Here is a 17,346-nt window from a genome sequence, read left to right on the forward strand (position 1 = left end):
TCTGTAATGTTACTGTCATCACTGCCTCCTGAACCCTGCAGTGGTCTGTACTGTTACTGTAATGTTACTGTCATCACTGCCTCCTGAACCCTGCAGTGGTCTGTAATGTTACTGTAATGTTACTGTCATCACTGCCTCCTGAACCCTGCAGTGGTCTGTAATGTTACTGTCATGTTACTGTCATCACTCCCTCCTGAACCCTGCAGTGGTCTGTAATGTTTCTGTAATGTTACTGTCATCAATGCCTCCTGAACCCTGCAGGGGTTTGTAATGTTACTGTCATGTTACTGTCATCACTGCCTCCTGAACCCTGCAGTGGTCTGTAATGTTACTGTCATGTTACTGTCATCACTCCCTCCTGAACCCTGAGGTGGTCTGTAATGTTTCTGTAATGTTACTGTCATCAATGCCTCCTGAACCCTGCAGGGGTTTGTAATGTTACTGTCATGTTACTGTCATCACTGCCTCCTGAACCCTGCAGTGGTCTGTAATGTTACTGTCATCACTGCCTCCTGAACCCTGCAGTGGTCTAATGTTTCTGTAATGTTACTGTCATCAATGCCTCCTGAACCCTGCAGTGGTCTGTAATGTTACTGTAATGTTACTGTCATCACTGCCTCCTGAACCCTGCAGTGGTCTGTAATGTTACTGTAATGTTACTGTCATCACTGCCTCCTGAACCCTGCAGTGGTCTGTTATGTTACTGTCATGTTACTGTCATCACTCCCTCCTGAACCCTGCAGTGGTCTGTAATGTGACTGTCATGTTACTGTCATCACTGCCTCCTGAACCCTGCAGTGGTCTTTAATGTTACTGTCATGTTACTGTCATCACTGCCTCCTGAACCCTGCAGTGGTCTGTAATGTTACTGTCATCACTGCCTCCTGAACCCTGCAGTGGTCTAATGTTTCTGTAATGTTACTGTCATCAATGCCTCCTGAACCCTGCAGGGGTTTGTAATGTTACTGTCATGTTACTGTCATGTTACTGTCATCACTCCCTCCTGAACCCTGCAGTGGTCTGTAATGTTACTGTCATGTTACTGTCATCACTGCCTCCTGAACCCTGCAGTGGTCTGTAATGTTACTGTCATGTTACTGTCATCACTGCCTGCTGAACCCTGCAGTGGTATTTAATGTTATTGTCATCACTCCCTCCTGAACCCTGCAGTGGTCTGTAATGTTACTGTAATGTTACTGTCATCACTCCCTCCTGAACCCTGCAGTGGTCTGTAATGTTACTGTCATCACTGCCTCCTGATCCCTGCAGTGGTCTGTAATGTTACTGTCATCACTACCTCCTGAACCCTGCAGGGGTCTGTAATGTTACTGTCATCACTGTCTCCTGGACCCTGCAGTGGTCTGTAATGTTACTGTAATGTTACTGTCATCAATGCCTCCTGAACCCTGCAGTGGTCTGTAATGTTACTGTAATGTTACTGTCATCACTGCCTCCTGAACCCTGCAGTGGTCTGTAATGTTACTGTCATGTTACTGTCATCACTGCCTCCTGAACCCTGCAGTGGTCTGTAATGTTACTGTAATGTTACTGTCATCTCTGCCTCCTGAACCCTGCAGTGGTCTGTACTGTTACTGTCATCACTGCCTCCTGAACCCTGCAGTGGTCTGTAATGTTACTGTCATCACTACCTCCTGAACCCTGCAGTGGTCTGTAATGTTACTGTCATCACTGTCTCCTGGACCCTGCAGTGGTCTGTACTGTTACTGTCATCACTGCCTCCTGAACCCTGCAGTGGTCCGTAATTTTACTGTAATGCTATTGGCATCACTGCCTCCTGAACCCTGCAGTGGTCTGTAATGTTACTGTCATCACTGCCTCCTGAACCCTGCAGTGGTCTGTAATGTTACTGTCATCACTACCTCCTGAACCCTGCAGTGGTCTGTAATGTTACTGTAATGTTACTGTCATCACTCACTCCTGAACCCTGCAGTGGTCTGTAATATTACTGTAATGTTACTGTCATCACTGCCTCCTGAACCCTGCAGTGGTCTGTAATGTTACTGTAATGTTACTGTCATCACTGCCTCCTGAACCCTGCAGTGGTCTGTACTGTTAATGTCATCACTGCCTCCTGAACCCTGCAGTGGTCTGTAATGTTACTGTCATCACTACCTCCTGAACCCTGCAGGGGTCTGTAATGTTACTGTCATCACTGTCTCCTGGACCCTGAAGTGGTCTGTAATGTTACTGTAATGTTACTGTCATCGCTGCCTCCTGAACCCTGCAGTGGTCTGTAATGTTACTGTAATGTTACTGTCATCACTGCCTCCTGAACCCTGCAGTGGTCTGTAATGTTACTGTCATGTTACTGTCATCACTGCCTCCTGAACCCTGCAGTGGTCTGTAATGTTACTGTAATGTTACTGTCATCACTGCCTCCTGAACCCTGCAGTGGTCTGTACTGTTACTGTCATCACTGCCTCCTGAACCCTGCAGTGGTCTGTAATGTTACTGTCATGTTACTGTCATCACTGCCTCCTGAACCCTGCAGTGGTCTGTAATGTTACTGTCATCACTGCCTCCTGAACCCTGCAGTGGTATAATGTTTCTGTAATGTTACTGTCATCAATGCCTCCTGAACCCTGCAGGGGTTTGTAATGTTACTGTCATGTTACTGTCATGTTACTGTCATCACTCCCTCCTGAACCCTGCAGTGGTCTGTAATGTTACTGTCATGTTACTGTCATCACTGCCTCCTGAACCCTGCAGTGGTCTGTAATGTTACTGTCATGTTACTGTCATCACTGCCTGCTGAACCCTGCAGTGGTCTGTAATGTTACTGTCATCACTCCCTCCTGAACCCTGCAGTGGTCTGTAATGTTACTGTAATGTTACTGTCATCACTCCCTCCTGAACCCTGCAGTGGTCTGTAATGTTACTGTCATCACTGCCTCCTGAACCCTGCAGTGGTCTGTAATGTTACTGTCATCACTACCTCCTGAACCCTGCAGGGGTCTGTAATGTTACTGTCATCACTGTCTCCTGAACCCTGCAGTGGTCTGTAATATTACTGTAATGTTACTGTCATCACTGCCTCCTGAACCCTGCAGTTGTCTGTAATGTTACTGTAATGTTACTGTCATCACTGCCTCCTGAACCCTGCAGTGGTCTGTACTGTTACTGTCATCACTGCCTCCTGAACCCTGCAGCGGTCTGTAATGTTACTGTCATCACTACCTCCTGAACCCTGCAGGGGTCTGTAATGTTACTGTCATCACTGTCTCCTGGACCCTGCAGTGGTCTGTAATGTTACTGTAATGTTACTGTCATCACTGCCTCCTGAACCCTGCAGTGGTCTGTAATGTTACTGTCATGTTACTGTCATCACTGCCTCGTGAACCCTGCAGTGGTCTGTAATGTTTATGTAATGTTACTGTCATCACTGCCTCCTGAACCCTGCAGTGGTCTGTAATGTTACTGTCATGTTACTGTCATCACTGCCTCCTGAACCCTGCAGTGGTCTGTAATGTTTCTGTAATGTTACTGTCATCACTGCCTCCTGAACCCTGCAGTGGTCTGTACTGTTACTGTCATCACTGCCTCCTGAATCCTGCAGTGGTCTGTAATGTTACTGTCATCAATACCTCCTGAACCCTGCAGGGGTCTGTAATGTTACTGTCATCACTGTCTCCTGGACCCTGCAGTGGTCTGTAATGTTACTGTAATGTTACTGTCATCACTCACTCCTGAACCCTGCAGTGGTCTGTAATATTACTGTAATGTTACTGTCATCACTGCCTCCTGAACCCTGCAGTGGTCTGTAATGTTACTGTAATGTTACTGTCATCACTGCCTCCTGAACCCTGCAGTGGTCTGTACTGTTAATGTCATCACTGCCTCCTGAACCCTGCAGTGGTCTGTAATGTTACTGTCATCACTACCTCCTGAACCCTGCAGGGGTCTGTAATGTTACTGTCATCACTGCCTCCTGAACCCTGCAGTGGTCTGTAATGTTACTGTAATGTTACTGTCATCACTGCCTCCTGAACCCTGCAGTGGTCTGTAATGTTACTGTAATGTTACTGTCATCACTGCCTCCTGAACCCTGCAGTGGTCTGTAATGTTACTGTCATGTTACTGTCATCACTGCCTCCTGAACCCTGCAGTGGTCTGTAATGTTACTGTAATGTTACTGTCATCACTGCCTCCTGAACCCTGCAGTGGCGTCTGCTGTCACACTGCCCCTGCCCTGCAGGGCGTGTACGCATGTTACTGTCATCACTGCCTCCTGAACCCTGCAGTGGTCTGTAATGTTACTGTCATCACTGCCTCCTGAACCCTGCAGTGGTATAATGTTTCTGTAATGTTACTGTCATCAATGCCTCCTGAACCCTGCAGGGGTTTGTAATGTTACTGTCATGTTACTGTCATGTTACTGTCATCACTCCCTCCTGATACCCTGCAGTGGTCTGTAATGTTACTGTCATGTTACTGTCATCACTGCCTCCTGAACCCTGCAGTGGTCTGTAATGTTACTGTCATGTTACTGTCATCACTGCCTGCTGAACCCTGCAGTGGTCTGTAATGTTACTGTCATCACTCCCTCCTGAACCCTGCATTGGTCTGTAATGTTACTGTAATGTTACTGTCATCACTCCCTCCTGAACCCTGCAGTGGTCTGTAATGTTACTGTCATCACTGCCTCCTGAACCCTGCAGTGGTCTGTAATGTTACTGTCATCACTACCTCCTGAACCCTGCAGGGGTCTGTAATGTTACTGTCATCACTGTCTCCTGAACCCTGCAGTGGTCTGTAATATTACTGTAATGTTACTGTCATCACTGCCTCCTGAACCCTGCAGTTGTCTGTAATGTTACTGTAATGTTACTGTCATCACTGCCTCCTGAACCCTGCAGTGGTCTGTACTGTTACTGTCATCACTGCCTCCTGAACCCTGCAGCGGTCTGTAATGTTACTGTCATCACTGCCTCCTGAACCCTGCAGGGGTCTGTAATGTTACTGTCATCACTGCCTCCTGAACCCTGCAGTGGTCTGTAATGTTACTGTAATGTTACTGTCATCACTGCCTCCTGAACCCTGCAGTGGTCTGTAATGTTACTGTAATGTTACTGTCATCTCTGCCTCCTGAACCCTGCAGTGGTCTGTACTGTTACTGTCATCACTGCCTCCTGAACCCTGCAGTGGTCTGTAATGTTACTGTCATCACTACCTCCTGAACCCTGCAGTGGTCTGTAATGTTACTGTCATCACTGCCTCCTGAACCCTGCAGTGGTCTGTAATGTTTCTGTAATGTTACTGTCATCACTGCCTCCTGAACCCTGCAGTGGTCTGTACTGTTACTGTCATCACTGCCTCCTGAATCCTGCAGTGGACTGTAATGTTACTGTCATCAATACCTCCTGAACCCTGCAGGGGTCTGTAATGTTACTGTCATCACTGTCTCCTGGACCCTGCAGTGGTCTGTAATGTTACTGTAATGTTACTGTCATCACTGCCTCCTGAACCCTGCAGTGGTCTGTAATGTTACTGTAATGTTACTGTCATCACTGCCTCCTGAACCCTGCAGTGGTCTGTAATGTTACTGTCATGTTACTGTCATCACTCCCTCCTGAACCCTGCAGTGGTCTGTAATGTTTCTGTAATGTTACTGTCATCAATGCCTCCTGAACCCTGCAGGGGTTTGTAATGTTACTGTCATGTTACTGTCATCACTCCCTCCTGAACCCTGCAGTGGTCTGTAATGTTACTGTCATCACTGCCTCCTGAACACTGCAGTGGTCTAATGTTTCTGTAATGTTACTGTCATCAATGCCTCCTGAACCCTGCAGTGGTCTGTAATGTTACTGTAATGTTACTGTCATCACTGCCTCCTGAACCCTGCAGTGGTCTGTAATGTTACTGTAATGTTACTGTCATCACTGCCTCCTGAACCCTGCAGTGGTCTGTTATGTTACTGTCATGTTACTGTCATCACTCCCTCCTGAACCCTGCAGTGGTCTGTAATGTGACTGTCATGTTACTGTCATCACTGCCTCCTGAACCCTGCAGTGGTCTGTAATGTTACTGTCATCACTGCCTCCTGAACCCTGCAGTGGTCTAATGTTTCTGTAATGTTACTGTCATCAATGCCTCCTGAACCCTGCAGGGGTTTGTAATGTTACTGTCATGTTACTGTCATGTTACTGTCATCACTCCCTCCTGAACCCTGCAGTGGTCTGTAATGTTACTGTCATGTTACTGTCATCACTGCCTCCTGAACCCTGCAGTGGTCTGTAATGTTACTGTCATGTTACTGTCATCACTGCCTCCTGAACCCTGCAGTGGTCTGTAATGTTACTGTCATGTTACTGTCATCACTGCCTCCTGAACCCTGCAGTGGTCTGTAATGTTACTGTAATGTTACTGTCATCTCTGCCTCCTGAACCCTGCAGTGGTCTGTACTGTTACTGTCATCACTGCCTCCTGAACCCTGCAGTGGTCTGTAATGTTACTGTCATCACTACCTCCTGAACCCTGCAGTGGTCTGTAATGTTACTGTCATCACTGCCTCCTGAACCCTGCAGTGGTCTGTAATGTTTCTGTAATGTTACTGTCATCACTGCCTCCTGAACCCTGCAGTGGTCTGTACTGTTACTGTCATCACTGCCTCCTGAATCCTGCAGTGGACTGTAATGTTACTGTCATCAATACCTCCTGAACCCTGCAGGGGTCTGTAATGTTACTGTCATCACTGTCTCCTGGACCCTGCAGTGGTCTGTAATGTTACTGTAATGTTACTGTCATCACTGCCTCCTGAACCCTGCAGTGGTCTGTAATGTTACTGTAATGTTACTGTCATCACTGCCTCCTGAACCCTGCAGTGGTCTGTAATGTTACTGTCATGTTACTGTCATCACTCCCTCCTGAACCCTGCAGTGGTCTGTAATGTTTCTGTAATGTTACTGTCATCAATGCCTCCTGAACCCTGCAGGGGTTTGTAATGTTACTGTCATGTTACTGTCATCACTCCCTCCTGAACCCTGCAGTGGTCTGTAATGTTACTGTCATCACTGCCTCCTGAACACTGCAGTGGTCTAATGTTTCTGTAATGTTACTGTCATCAATGCCTCCTGAACCCTGCAGTGGTCTGTAATGTTACTGTAATGTTACTGTCATCACTGCCTCCTGAACCCTGCAGTGGTCTGTAATGTTACTGTAATGTTACTGTCATCACTGCCTCCTGAACCCTGCAGTGGTCTGTTATGTTACTGTCATGTTACTGTCATCACTCCCTCCTGAACCCTGCAGTGGTCTGTAATGTGACTGTCATGTTACTGTCATCACTGCCTCCTGAACCCTGCAGTGGTCTGTCATGTTACTGTCATGTTACTGTCATCACTGCCTCCTGAACCCTGCAGTGGTCTGTAATGTTACTGTCATCACTGCCTCCTGAACCCTGCAGTGGTCTAATGTTTCTGTAATGTTACTGTCATCAATGCCTCCTGAACCCTGCAGGGGTTTGTAATGTTACTGTCATGTTACTGTCATGTTACTGTCATCACTCCCTCCTGAACCCTGCAGTGGTCTGTAATGTTACTGTCATGTTACTGTCATCACTGCCTCCTGAACCCTGCAGTGGTCTGTAATGTTACTGTCATGTTACTGTCATCACTGCCTCCTGAACCCTGCAGTGGTCTGTAATGTTACTGTCATGTTACTGTCATCACTGCCTCCTGAACCCTGCAGTGGTCTGTAATGTTACTGTAATGTTACTGTCATCTCTGCCTCCTGAACCCTGCAGTGGTCTGTACTGTTACTGTCATCACTGCCTCCTGAACCCTGCAGTGGTCTGTAATGTTACTGTCATCACTGTCTCCTGGACCCTGCAGTGGTCTGTACTGTTACTGTCATCACTGCCTCCTGAACCCTGCAGTGGTCCGTAATTTTACTGTAATGCTATTGGCATCACTGCCTCCTGAACCCTGCAGTGGTCTGTAATGTTACTGTCATCACTGCCTCCTGAACCCTGCAGTGGTCTGTAATGTTACTGTCATCACTACCTCCTGAACCCTGCAGTGGTCTGTAATGTTACTGTAATGTTACTGTCATCACTCACTCCTGAACCCTGCAGTGGTCTGTAATATTACTGTAATGTTACTGTCATCACTGCCTCCTGAACCCTGCAGTGGTCTGTAATGTTACTGTAATGTTACTGTCATCACTGCCTCCTGAACCCTGCAGTGGTCTGTACTGTTAATGTCATCACTGCCTCCTGAACCCTGCAGTGGTCTGTAATGTTACTGTCATCACTACCTCCTGAACCCTGCAGGGGTCTGTAATGTTACTGTCATCACTGTCTCCTGGACCCTGCAGTGGTCTGTAATGTTACTGTAATGTTACTGTCATCGCTGCCTCCTGAACCCTGCAGTGGTCTGTAATGTTACTGTAATGTTACTGTCATCACTGCCTCCTGAACCCTGCAGTGGTCTGTAATGTTACTGTCATGTTACTGTCATCACTGCCTCCTGAACCCTGCAGTGGTCTGTAATGTTACTGTAATGTTAGTGTCATCACTGCCTCCTGAACCCTGCAGTGGTCTGTACTGTTACTGTCATCACTGCCTCCTGAACCCTGCAGTGGTCTGTAATGTTACTGTCATGTTACTGTCATCACTGCCTCCTGAACCCTGCAGTGGTCTGTAATGTTACTGTCATCACTGCCTCCTGAACCCTGCAGTGGTCTAATGTTTCTGTAATGTTACTGTCATCAATGCCTCCTGAACCCTGCAGGGGTTTGTAATGTTACTGTCATGTTACTGTCATGTTACTGTCATCACTGCCTCCTGAACCCTGCAGTGGTCTGTAATGTTACTGTCATGTTACTGTCATCACTGCCTCCTGAACCCTGCAGTGGTCTGTAATGTTACTGTATGTTACTGTCATCACTGCCTCCTGAACCCTGCAGTGGTCTGTAATGTTACTGTAATGTTACTGTCATCACTCCCTCCTGAACCCTGCAGTGGTCTGTAATGTTACTGTAATGTTACTGTCATCACTGCCTCCTGAACCCTGCAGCTGGTCTGTAATGTTACTGTCATCACTGCCTCCTGAACCCTGCAGCGGTCTGTAATGTTACTGTCATCACTGCCTCCTGAACCCTGCAGGGGTCTGTAATGTTACTGTCATCACTGTCTCCTGAACCCTGCAGTGGTCTGTAATATTACTGTAATGTTACTGTCATCACTGCCTCCTGAACCCTGCAGTTGTCTGTACTGTTACTGTAATGTTACTGTCATCACTGCCTCCTGAACCCTGCAGTGGTCTGTACTGTTACTATCATCACTGCCTCCTGAACCCTGCAGCGGTCTGTAATGTTACTGTCATCACTACCTCCTGAACCCTGCAGGGGTCTGTAATGTTACTGTCATCACTGTCTCCTGGACCCTGCAGTGGTCTGTAATGTTACTGTAATGTTACTGTCATCACTGCCTCCTGAACCCTGCAGTGGTCTGTAATGTTACTGTAATGTTACTGTCATCACTGCCTCCTGAACCCTGCAGTGGTCTGTAATGTTACTGTCATGTTACTGTCATCACTGCCTCGTGAACCCTGCAGTGGTCTGTAATGTTTATGTAATGTTACTGTCATCACTGCCTCCTGAACCCTGCAGTGGTCTGTAATGTTTATGTAATGTTACTGTCATCACTGCCTCCTGAACCCTGCAGTGGTCTGTAATGTTACTGTCATGTTACTGTCATCACTGCCTCCTGAACCCTGCAGTGGTCTGTAATGTTTCTGTAATGTTACTGTCATCACTGCCTCCTGAACCCTGCAGTGGTCTGTACTGTTACTGTCATCACTGCCTCCTGAATCCTGCAGTGGTCTGTAATGTTACTGTCATCAATACCTCCTGAACCCTGCAGGGGTCTGTAATGTTACTGTCATCACTGTCTCCTGGACCCTGCAGTGGTCTGTAATGTTACTGTAATGTTACTGTCATCACTGCCTCCTGAACCCTGCAGTGGTCTGTAATGTTACTGTAATGTTACTGTCATCACTGCCTCCTGAACCCTGCAGTGGTCTGTAATGCTACTGTCATGTTACTGTCATCACTCCCTCCTGAACCCTGCAGTGGTCTGTAATGTTTCTGTAATGTTACTGTCATCAATGCCTCCTGAACCCTGCAGGGGTTTGTAATGTTACTGTCATGTTACTGTCATCACTCCCTCCTGAACCCTGCAGTGGTCTGTAATGTTACTGTCATCACTGCCTCCTGAACCCTGCAGTGGTCTAATGTTTCTGTAATGTTACTGTCATCAATGCCTCCTGAACCCTGCAGTGGTCTGTAATGTTACTGTAATGTTACTGTCATCACTGCCTGCTGAACCCTGCAGTGGTCTGTAATGTTACTGTCATCACTCCCTCCTGAACCCTGCAGTGGTCTGTAATGTTACTGTAAGTTTACTGTCATCACTCCCTCCTGAACCCTGCAGTGGTCTGTAATGTTACTGTCATCACTGCCTCCTGAACCCTGCAGTGGTCTGTAATGTTACTGTCATCACTACCTCCTGAACCCTGCAGGGGTCTGTAATGTTACTGTCATCACTGTCTCCTGGACCCTGCAGTGGTCTGTAATGTTACTGTAATGTTACTGTCATCACTGCCTCCTGAACCCTGCAGTGGTCTGTAATGTTACTGTAATGTTACTGTCATCACTGCCTCCTGAACCCTGCAGTGGTCTGTAATGTTACTGTCATGTTACTGTCATCACTGCCTCCTGATCCCTGCAGTGGTCTGTAATGTTACTGTAATGTTACTGTCATCACTGCCTCCTGAACCCTGCAGTGGTCTGTACTGTTACTGTCATCACTGCCTCCTGAACCCTGCAGTGGTCTGTAATGTTACTGTCATCACTACCTCCTGAACCCTGCAGTGGTCTGTAATGTTACTGTCATCACTGTCTCCTGGACCCTGCAGTGGTCTGTCATGTTACTGTCATCACTGCCTCCTGAACCCTGCAGTGGTCTGTAATGTTACTGTCATGTTACTGTCATCACTGCCTGCTGAACCCTGCAGTGGTCTGTAATGTTACTGTCATCACTGCCTCCTGAACCCTGCAGTGGTCTGTAATGTTACTGTCATCACTCCCTCCTGAACCCTGCAGTGGTCTGTAATGTTACTGTCATCACTCCCTCCTGAACCCTGCAGTGGTCTGTAATGTTACTGTCATCACTCCCTCATGAACCCTGCAGTGGTCTGTAATGTTACTGTCATCACTCCCTCCTGAACCCTGCAGTGGTCTGTAACGTTACTGTCATCACTACCTCCTAAACCCTGCAGTGGTCTGTAATGCAGACAGAAATATTGTGAGCTAAACTAAATCAGGATCGATGATCTAGCACTCAATATTTTAACCCTGCTATATTGTTCCCTTTCTCTCAGATATCACCTTCATTCACGAGGGCAACAAAACGTTTCTCGAAAACCTGGTCAATTTTGAAAAGCTGGTAAGTTGCTCCAGTATGACGGAGGGGGTTGAACATGTCAGTGTACCCAATGTTTCCTCAACTATAGACAGTCTATAACGCAGAACCAGGTCATCTAAAATATGTGATGGATGTGTATTTGATGTGTATGGTGTCCATCTCCTCTTGCAGCACATGATAGCCGACACGGTGCGTCTCATCAGACACTGTCAGGAGGATCACATGGGTGGGTGAAGTGTGTGTGTGTGTGTGTGTGTGTGTGTGTGTGTGTGTGTGTGTGTGTGTGTGTGTGTGTGTGTGTGTGTGTGTGTGTGTGTGTGTGTGTGTGTGTGTGTGTGTGTGTGTGTCTTACTCTCACACAGTCTTTGATCAGAAATGACAATCAACTTTGATGAGCTATCCTTGAACCTCCATACTCATGTCATTACTTACACACAGTAAACAGGTCACAGTGTTGACTTTCTACAGTCAGCCACTATAACACAGTAAACAGGTCACAGTGTTGACTTTCTACAGTCATCCACTATAACACAGTAAACAGGTCACAGTGTTGACTTTCTACAGTCATCCACTATAACACAGTAAACAGGTCACAGTGTTGACTTTCTACAGTCATCCACTATAACACAGTAAACAGGTCACAGTGTTGACTTTCTACAGTCATCCACTATAACACAGTAGACAGGTCACAGTGTTGACTTTCTACAGTCATCCACTATAACACAGTAGTCAGGTCACAGTGTTGACTTTCTACAGTCATCCACTATAACACAGTAGTCAGGTCACAGTGTTGACTTTCTACAGTCATCCACTATAACACAGTAAATAGGTCACAGTGTTGACTTTCTACAGTCAGCCACTATAACACAGTAAACAGGTCACAGTGTTGACCTTCTACAGTCATCCACTATAACACAGTAAACAGGTCACAGTGTTGACTATCTGCAGTCATCCAATATAACACAGTAAACAGGTCACAGTGTTGACTTTCTACAGTCATCCACTATAACACAGTAGACAGGTCACAGTGTTGACTTTCTACAGTCAGCCACTATAACACAGTAAACAGGTCACGGTGTTGACTTTCTACAGTCATCCACTATAACACAGTAGACAGGTCACAGTGTTGACTTTCTACAGTCATCCACTATAACACAGTAGACAGGTCACAGTGTTGACTTTCTACAGTCATCCACTATAACACAGTAGACAGGTCACAGTGTTGACTTTCTACAGTCATCCACTATAACACAGTAGACAGGTCACAGTGTTGACTTTCTACAGTCATCCACTATAACACAGTAGACAGGTCACAGTGTTGACTTTCTACAGTCATCCACTATAACACAGTAGACAGGTCACAGTGTTGACTTTCTACAGTCATCCACTATAACACAGTAGACAGGTCACAGTGTTGACTTTCTACAGTCATCCACTATAACACAGTAAACAGGTCACAGTGTTGACTTTCTACAGTCATCCACTATAACACAGTAGACAGGTCACAGTGTTGACTTTCTACAGTCATCCACTATAACACAGTAAACAGGTCACAGTGTTGACTTTCTACAGTCATCCACTATAACACAGTAGACAGGTCACAGTGTTGACTTTCTACAGTCATCCACTATAACACAGTAAACAGGTCACAGTGTTGACTTTCTACAGTCATCCACTATAACACAGTAGACAGGTCACAGTGTTGACTTTCTACAGTCATCCACTATAACACAGTAAACAGGTCACAGTGTTGACTTTCTACAGTCATCCACTATAACACAGTAGACAGGTCACAGTGTTGACTTTCTACAGTTGTTGTACAGTAAAGACGACTCAACTACAGCAGTCAGCAGAATAACAGAATCCAATTAGATCATCAGTTCATCAATAACAGCATTATATGTTACTATAGTAAATTGATTGAGTCATTAATGCTGAGAACTCCCTACGGTACACAGTCACTTACAGTAATGAAGACTGTGCACCAACAACTATCTCCTGCCATGGATAATGCTCAGCTAGCATGTGTGTAAGTGTGTGTAAGTGTGTAAGTGTGTGTGTGTAAGTGCGTGTGTGTAAGTGTGTGTGTGTGTGTGTGTGTGTGTGTGTGTGTGTGTGTGTGTGTGTGTGTGTGTGTGTGTGTGTGTGTGTGTGTGTGTGTGTGTGTGTGTGTGTGTGTGTGTGTGTGTGTGTGTGTGTGTGTGTGTGTGTGTGTGTGTGTGTGTGTGTGTGTGTGTGTGTGTGTGTGTGTGTGTGTGTGTGTGTGTGTGTGTGTGTGTGTCTGTAAGTGTGTGTGTATATTTACTGTGTGGTTTACCTCCTAGGGAACGGGATGCCCCAGAAGAGCAGTCCGGAGGTGCAGGCCTATGTCGATTACCTTCACATCATTGACAATCAGCAGACTCTGTTTGAACTGTCCCACAGACTGGAACCCCGTGTATAGATAGACCACACATACACTCTCTGAGCCTGCCTCCCTCCCTCTCTCCACCCCTCAACGTCAGACCACCAAGGAGAAGGGTACCAGCTAGTCTCTGGAAACACCCCTCAGGACTCTGTTATCAACTTAGAGAAACATGGGTTGGCCAACCCTATAGAGCCCAGCTCTAACAGACCCCCCCCCCCCCCACCACACACACACACACCAAACACACACATACACCACCACCCCCCCCCCCCCCCACACACACACACACACGCAAACACACACCACCCCCCCCCCCCCACACACACACACGCACACACCACACACACACACACACACACACACACACACACACACACACACACACACACACACACACACACACACACACACACACACACACACACACACACACACCGGATTCTATTAATCAGCTGCACACACAGCAGGACTTTGATGAGTTGAATTAGGTTGGTTAATGCAGGGCTGGAACGAAAGCCCGAGGTAAAGGGTTGGCCAGAGCCGACAGAGCGATGACTGTGTGGTGCTGGCCAACCACAAGATGGCGCCAAAAGGCATACTGGAATACTGAGCAACGATGGAGCAGAGGTAACCAAAGAGCTTCTCAGTTTAACAAATAGATCTGGACCCGTATTGATCAAAGGATCCCAGAATAGGAGTGCTGATCTAGGATCAGTTTAGCCTTTTGGATCATAATGAATGGACAGAGACCTAGATCAGCACTCCTACTCAGTGATGTCCTGGTAGATAAATAGGTGGATGAACTTGGATCGCTGGTTGCAGTGAAAAAAGTAACGCTTCCTATTCTTTCAATGCATTTTTCTGTGAAAGGTGGGTACATTGTTGGGGCCCTCCCCCAAAAAGATGGGTACATTGCGTTTACCCTCCACTACACCAATGATCCTACTCTGAGATGCTTTATGAATACGGACCCTGCTTCAGTCACTCTGTATTGATAGCTTCAGGTTGTTGTTATCTGCTTCCAAACAGGTGACCACACCTTGATTATCTATCTACACACAATGAATGAAAGCATCAACCTTCTGTGGACCTGAACACCAAGACACTACACTTGACAGACCTCCAGTGCAGGACCACCACACACTAGACTGCTGTTATTAAGCTAAATGGGTTTAAACAACTATATTGAAACGTGTGTGTGTGTGTGTGTGTGTGTGTGTGTGTGTGTGTGTGTGTGTGTGTGTGTGTGTGTGTGTGTGTGTGTGTGTGTGTGTGTGTGTGTGTGTGTGTGTGTGTGTGTGTCATTATTGCATAAATGTCACTTCCAAATGCTGAAAAAAATTTGCATTCAAAATAGGCTCAATGACTGAAATTCTGTTTCTTGTATATGTTTTTTCTGAGTAAAGTGAGAGGTAATAAAACCATCCTCAACAGCAGAAGGGTTTTGTTACAGTTATAGATAATGTAATAAACCTTACAGCTACAGATAATGTAATAAACCATCCTCAACAGTAGAAGTGTTATGTTACAGTTATAGATAATGTAATAAACCATCCTGAACAGCAGAAGGGTTATTTTACAGTTATAGATAATGTAATACACCATCCTCAACAGTAGAAGTGTTATGTTACAGTTATAGATAATGTAATAAACCATCCTGAACAGCAGAAGGGTTATTTTACAGTTATAGATAATGTAATACACCATCCCCAACAGTAGAAGGGTTATGTTACAGCTATAGATAATGTAATAAAACCAGCCTCAACAGCAGAAGGGTTATGTTACAGTTATAGATAATGTAATAAACCATCCTCAACAGTAGTAGAAGGGTTATGTCACAGTTATAGATAATGTAATTAAACCATCCTCAACAGCAGAAAGGTTATGTTACAGTTACAGATAATGTAATAAAACCATCCTCAACAGTAGTAGAAGGGTTATGTCACAGTTATGGTCATAGCTGTGGACAATCAGAGACATAGCTTGAGGCATCAGATCCTTACATTGCCTGTCATGTCTCTGTATCTGGCACTATAAAGAAACAGCAATACACCAAGTCAACACTTTTGCCTTTGAACATTCTTGTCCAGTTAAAATGCCTTTGCCTTTTTCTTTCAGTATTAGTTCATCTTATAGAAATGGCTTCCCAACATTGTAATAAACTGTACATGTATCCACCTACAGGATGTCGTATCCTATTCTAGAGAATCCTCTTTGTGAATGTTTCACTGGTTTTGAAAAGAAATTAGACCATGATATAGACCATCAATAGCACCATCAGCTCTCCTGTTGTGGATTCCCCTGATATGTAACGTGTGTATCACAGAGATGGAACAGTTCTATATCTATGGTGTGTATAGTGTTTAGAGGCTGGTCATGTACTATAGATTCTATCTATATACTGTAGTATGTTGTGCATTCCCTGGTTGGACATGGAGATTGGAGAATTATTTATTATTATAATAATATACTTATTTATTTGCTCGTTGTGCACTACTTTTGACCAGGTAGTGTACTATGTAGGGAATAGGGTATAATTTTGCTGTTTTTTACCTGCCGTGGGGTTCCAATGGGTTAGGAACTGGTCTGCATGATGTGGTAAAGCCATGGATTGACCACCAAGAAAAATATGCATGTAACAAAAAACATTTCCTTGTGAAGTAGTTGTATTCTACATGTCGCTACAATGCCCAAATCAGCATGTACTAACAAATATTATTTCCAAAAGGGCAACAAAAGCAATACAAAGTCACTGCTCTTCTCTCTCTCATCACTATTTTCTTTATGCTTTTCATTTTTTACAATTATTTTGAGATGTTAAATAATAAATCAAATGTTTTGTTTTATGAATACAGTGTGTTGAGTTTCTTTGGAAAGAAGTGCGGATGCATATTTAGGTAGACTCAGTGAAATGACGCAGCCACGAGCAGCACCGCAGAATTGAGATGAGCGAGATGCAAGACTTGGTTCTCACAGTCGCACAGCGTCTGCGCATGTGCGCGGGTTCGCTTCACGCTGATTCATAATCTGAAACTACTATCACTATATGGTCAAGCGATGAACACAGACATTGACGTTAACACTTAACTCAGATTTTTTTTTAAATAACTTTTTTGGGTTTCAGGTTTCGTAACTAAAATACAACATGCTCTCTCAGAAATAATGCCTTAAATATTCAGTCTTCATCCTCGAGGTTGCTATTCACCAAACAAAAATCTATCAAATATTACTATCTGCACACTTTGCATACAGCCTAGTACAACAACAAACAAGACCAGCTTTCCTCCAGTTCCCTAGAAGCATCTGTGCCCCAGCCCGATGCCCTCATTGGCCTTAACCAGGTGCCCTGTGTGGCCTTTAACATGCCTCTGCTAACATTCCCCCTGCTGGGCCAGGCTGTACACCCTGCCATTTCCTCCCCAACATCCTGGGCACCCCCTCATTTACCCGTCACATAATCAATGCCTAGCTGCCGCCGCCGCACGCTAATGGG

The 17,346-nt window shown here is 45.5% G+C and overlaps 1 protein-coding gene and 1 long non-coding RNA gene across 2 annotated transcripts in view; both read left to right on the plus strand.

The window, feature by feature from the left end:
- The window catches only part of LOC106596065 (rap guanine nucleotide exchange factor 5), a 107,308-nt gene extending 93,205 nt beyond the window's left edge, over positions 1 to 14,103 (plus strand). The window contains exons 16-18 of the mRNA XM_082975792.1: positions 11,403 to 11,467; positions 11,618 to 11,672; positions 13,771 to 14,103. Of these exons, the coding sequence (XP_082831918.1) occupies positions 11,403 to 11,467; positions 11,618 to 11,672; positions 13,771 to 13,889 (239 nt within the window). The 3' untranslated portion in view covers positions 13,890 to 14,103. The remainder of the gene's footprint in view (positions 1 to 11,402; positions 11,468 to 11,617; positions 11,673 to 13,770) is intronic.
- A 75-nt stretch (positions 14,104 to 14,178) lies between these two features.
- LOC123743187 (uncharacterized) lies at positions 14,179 to 16,703 on the plus strand. The gene is made up of 2 exons (XR_006770014.2): positions 14,179 to 14,480; positions 14,883 to 16,703. It is a non-coding gene; the product is annotated as an uncharacterized LOC123743187 (long non-coding RNA).
- The last annotated feature ends 643 nt before the right edge of the window (positions 16,704 to 17,346 follow it).

This window comes from Salmo salar, chromosome 05, assembly GCF_965601325.2.
Source record: "Salmo salar chromosome 05, fSalSal1, whole genome shotgun sequence".
Taxonomy (NCBI): Eukaryota; Metazoa; Chordata; class Actinopteri; order Salmoniformes; family Salmonidae; genus Salmo; species Salmo salar.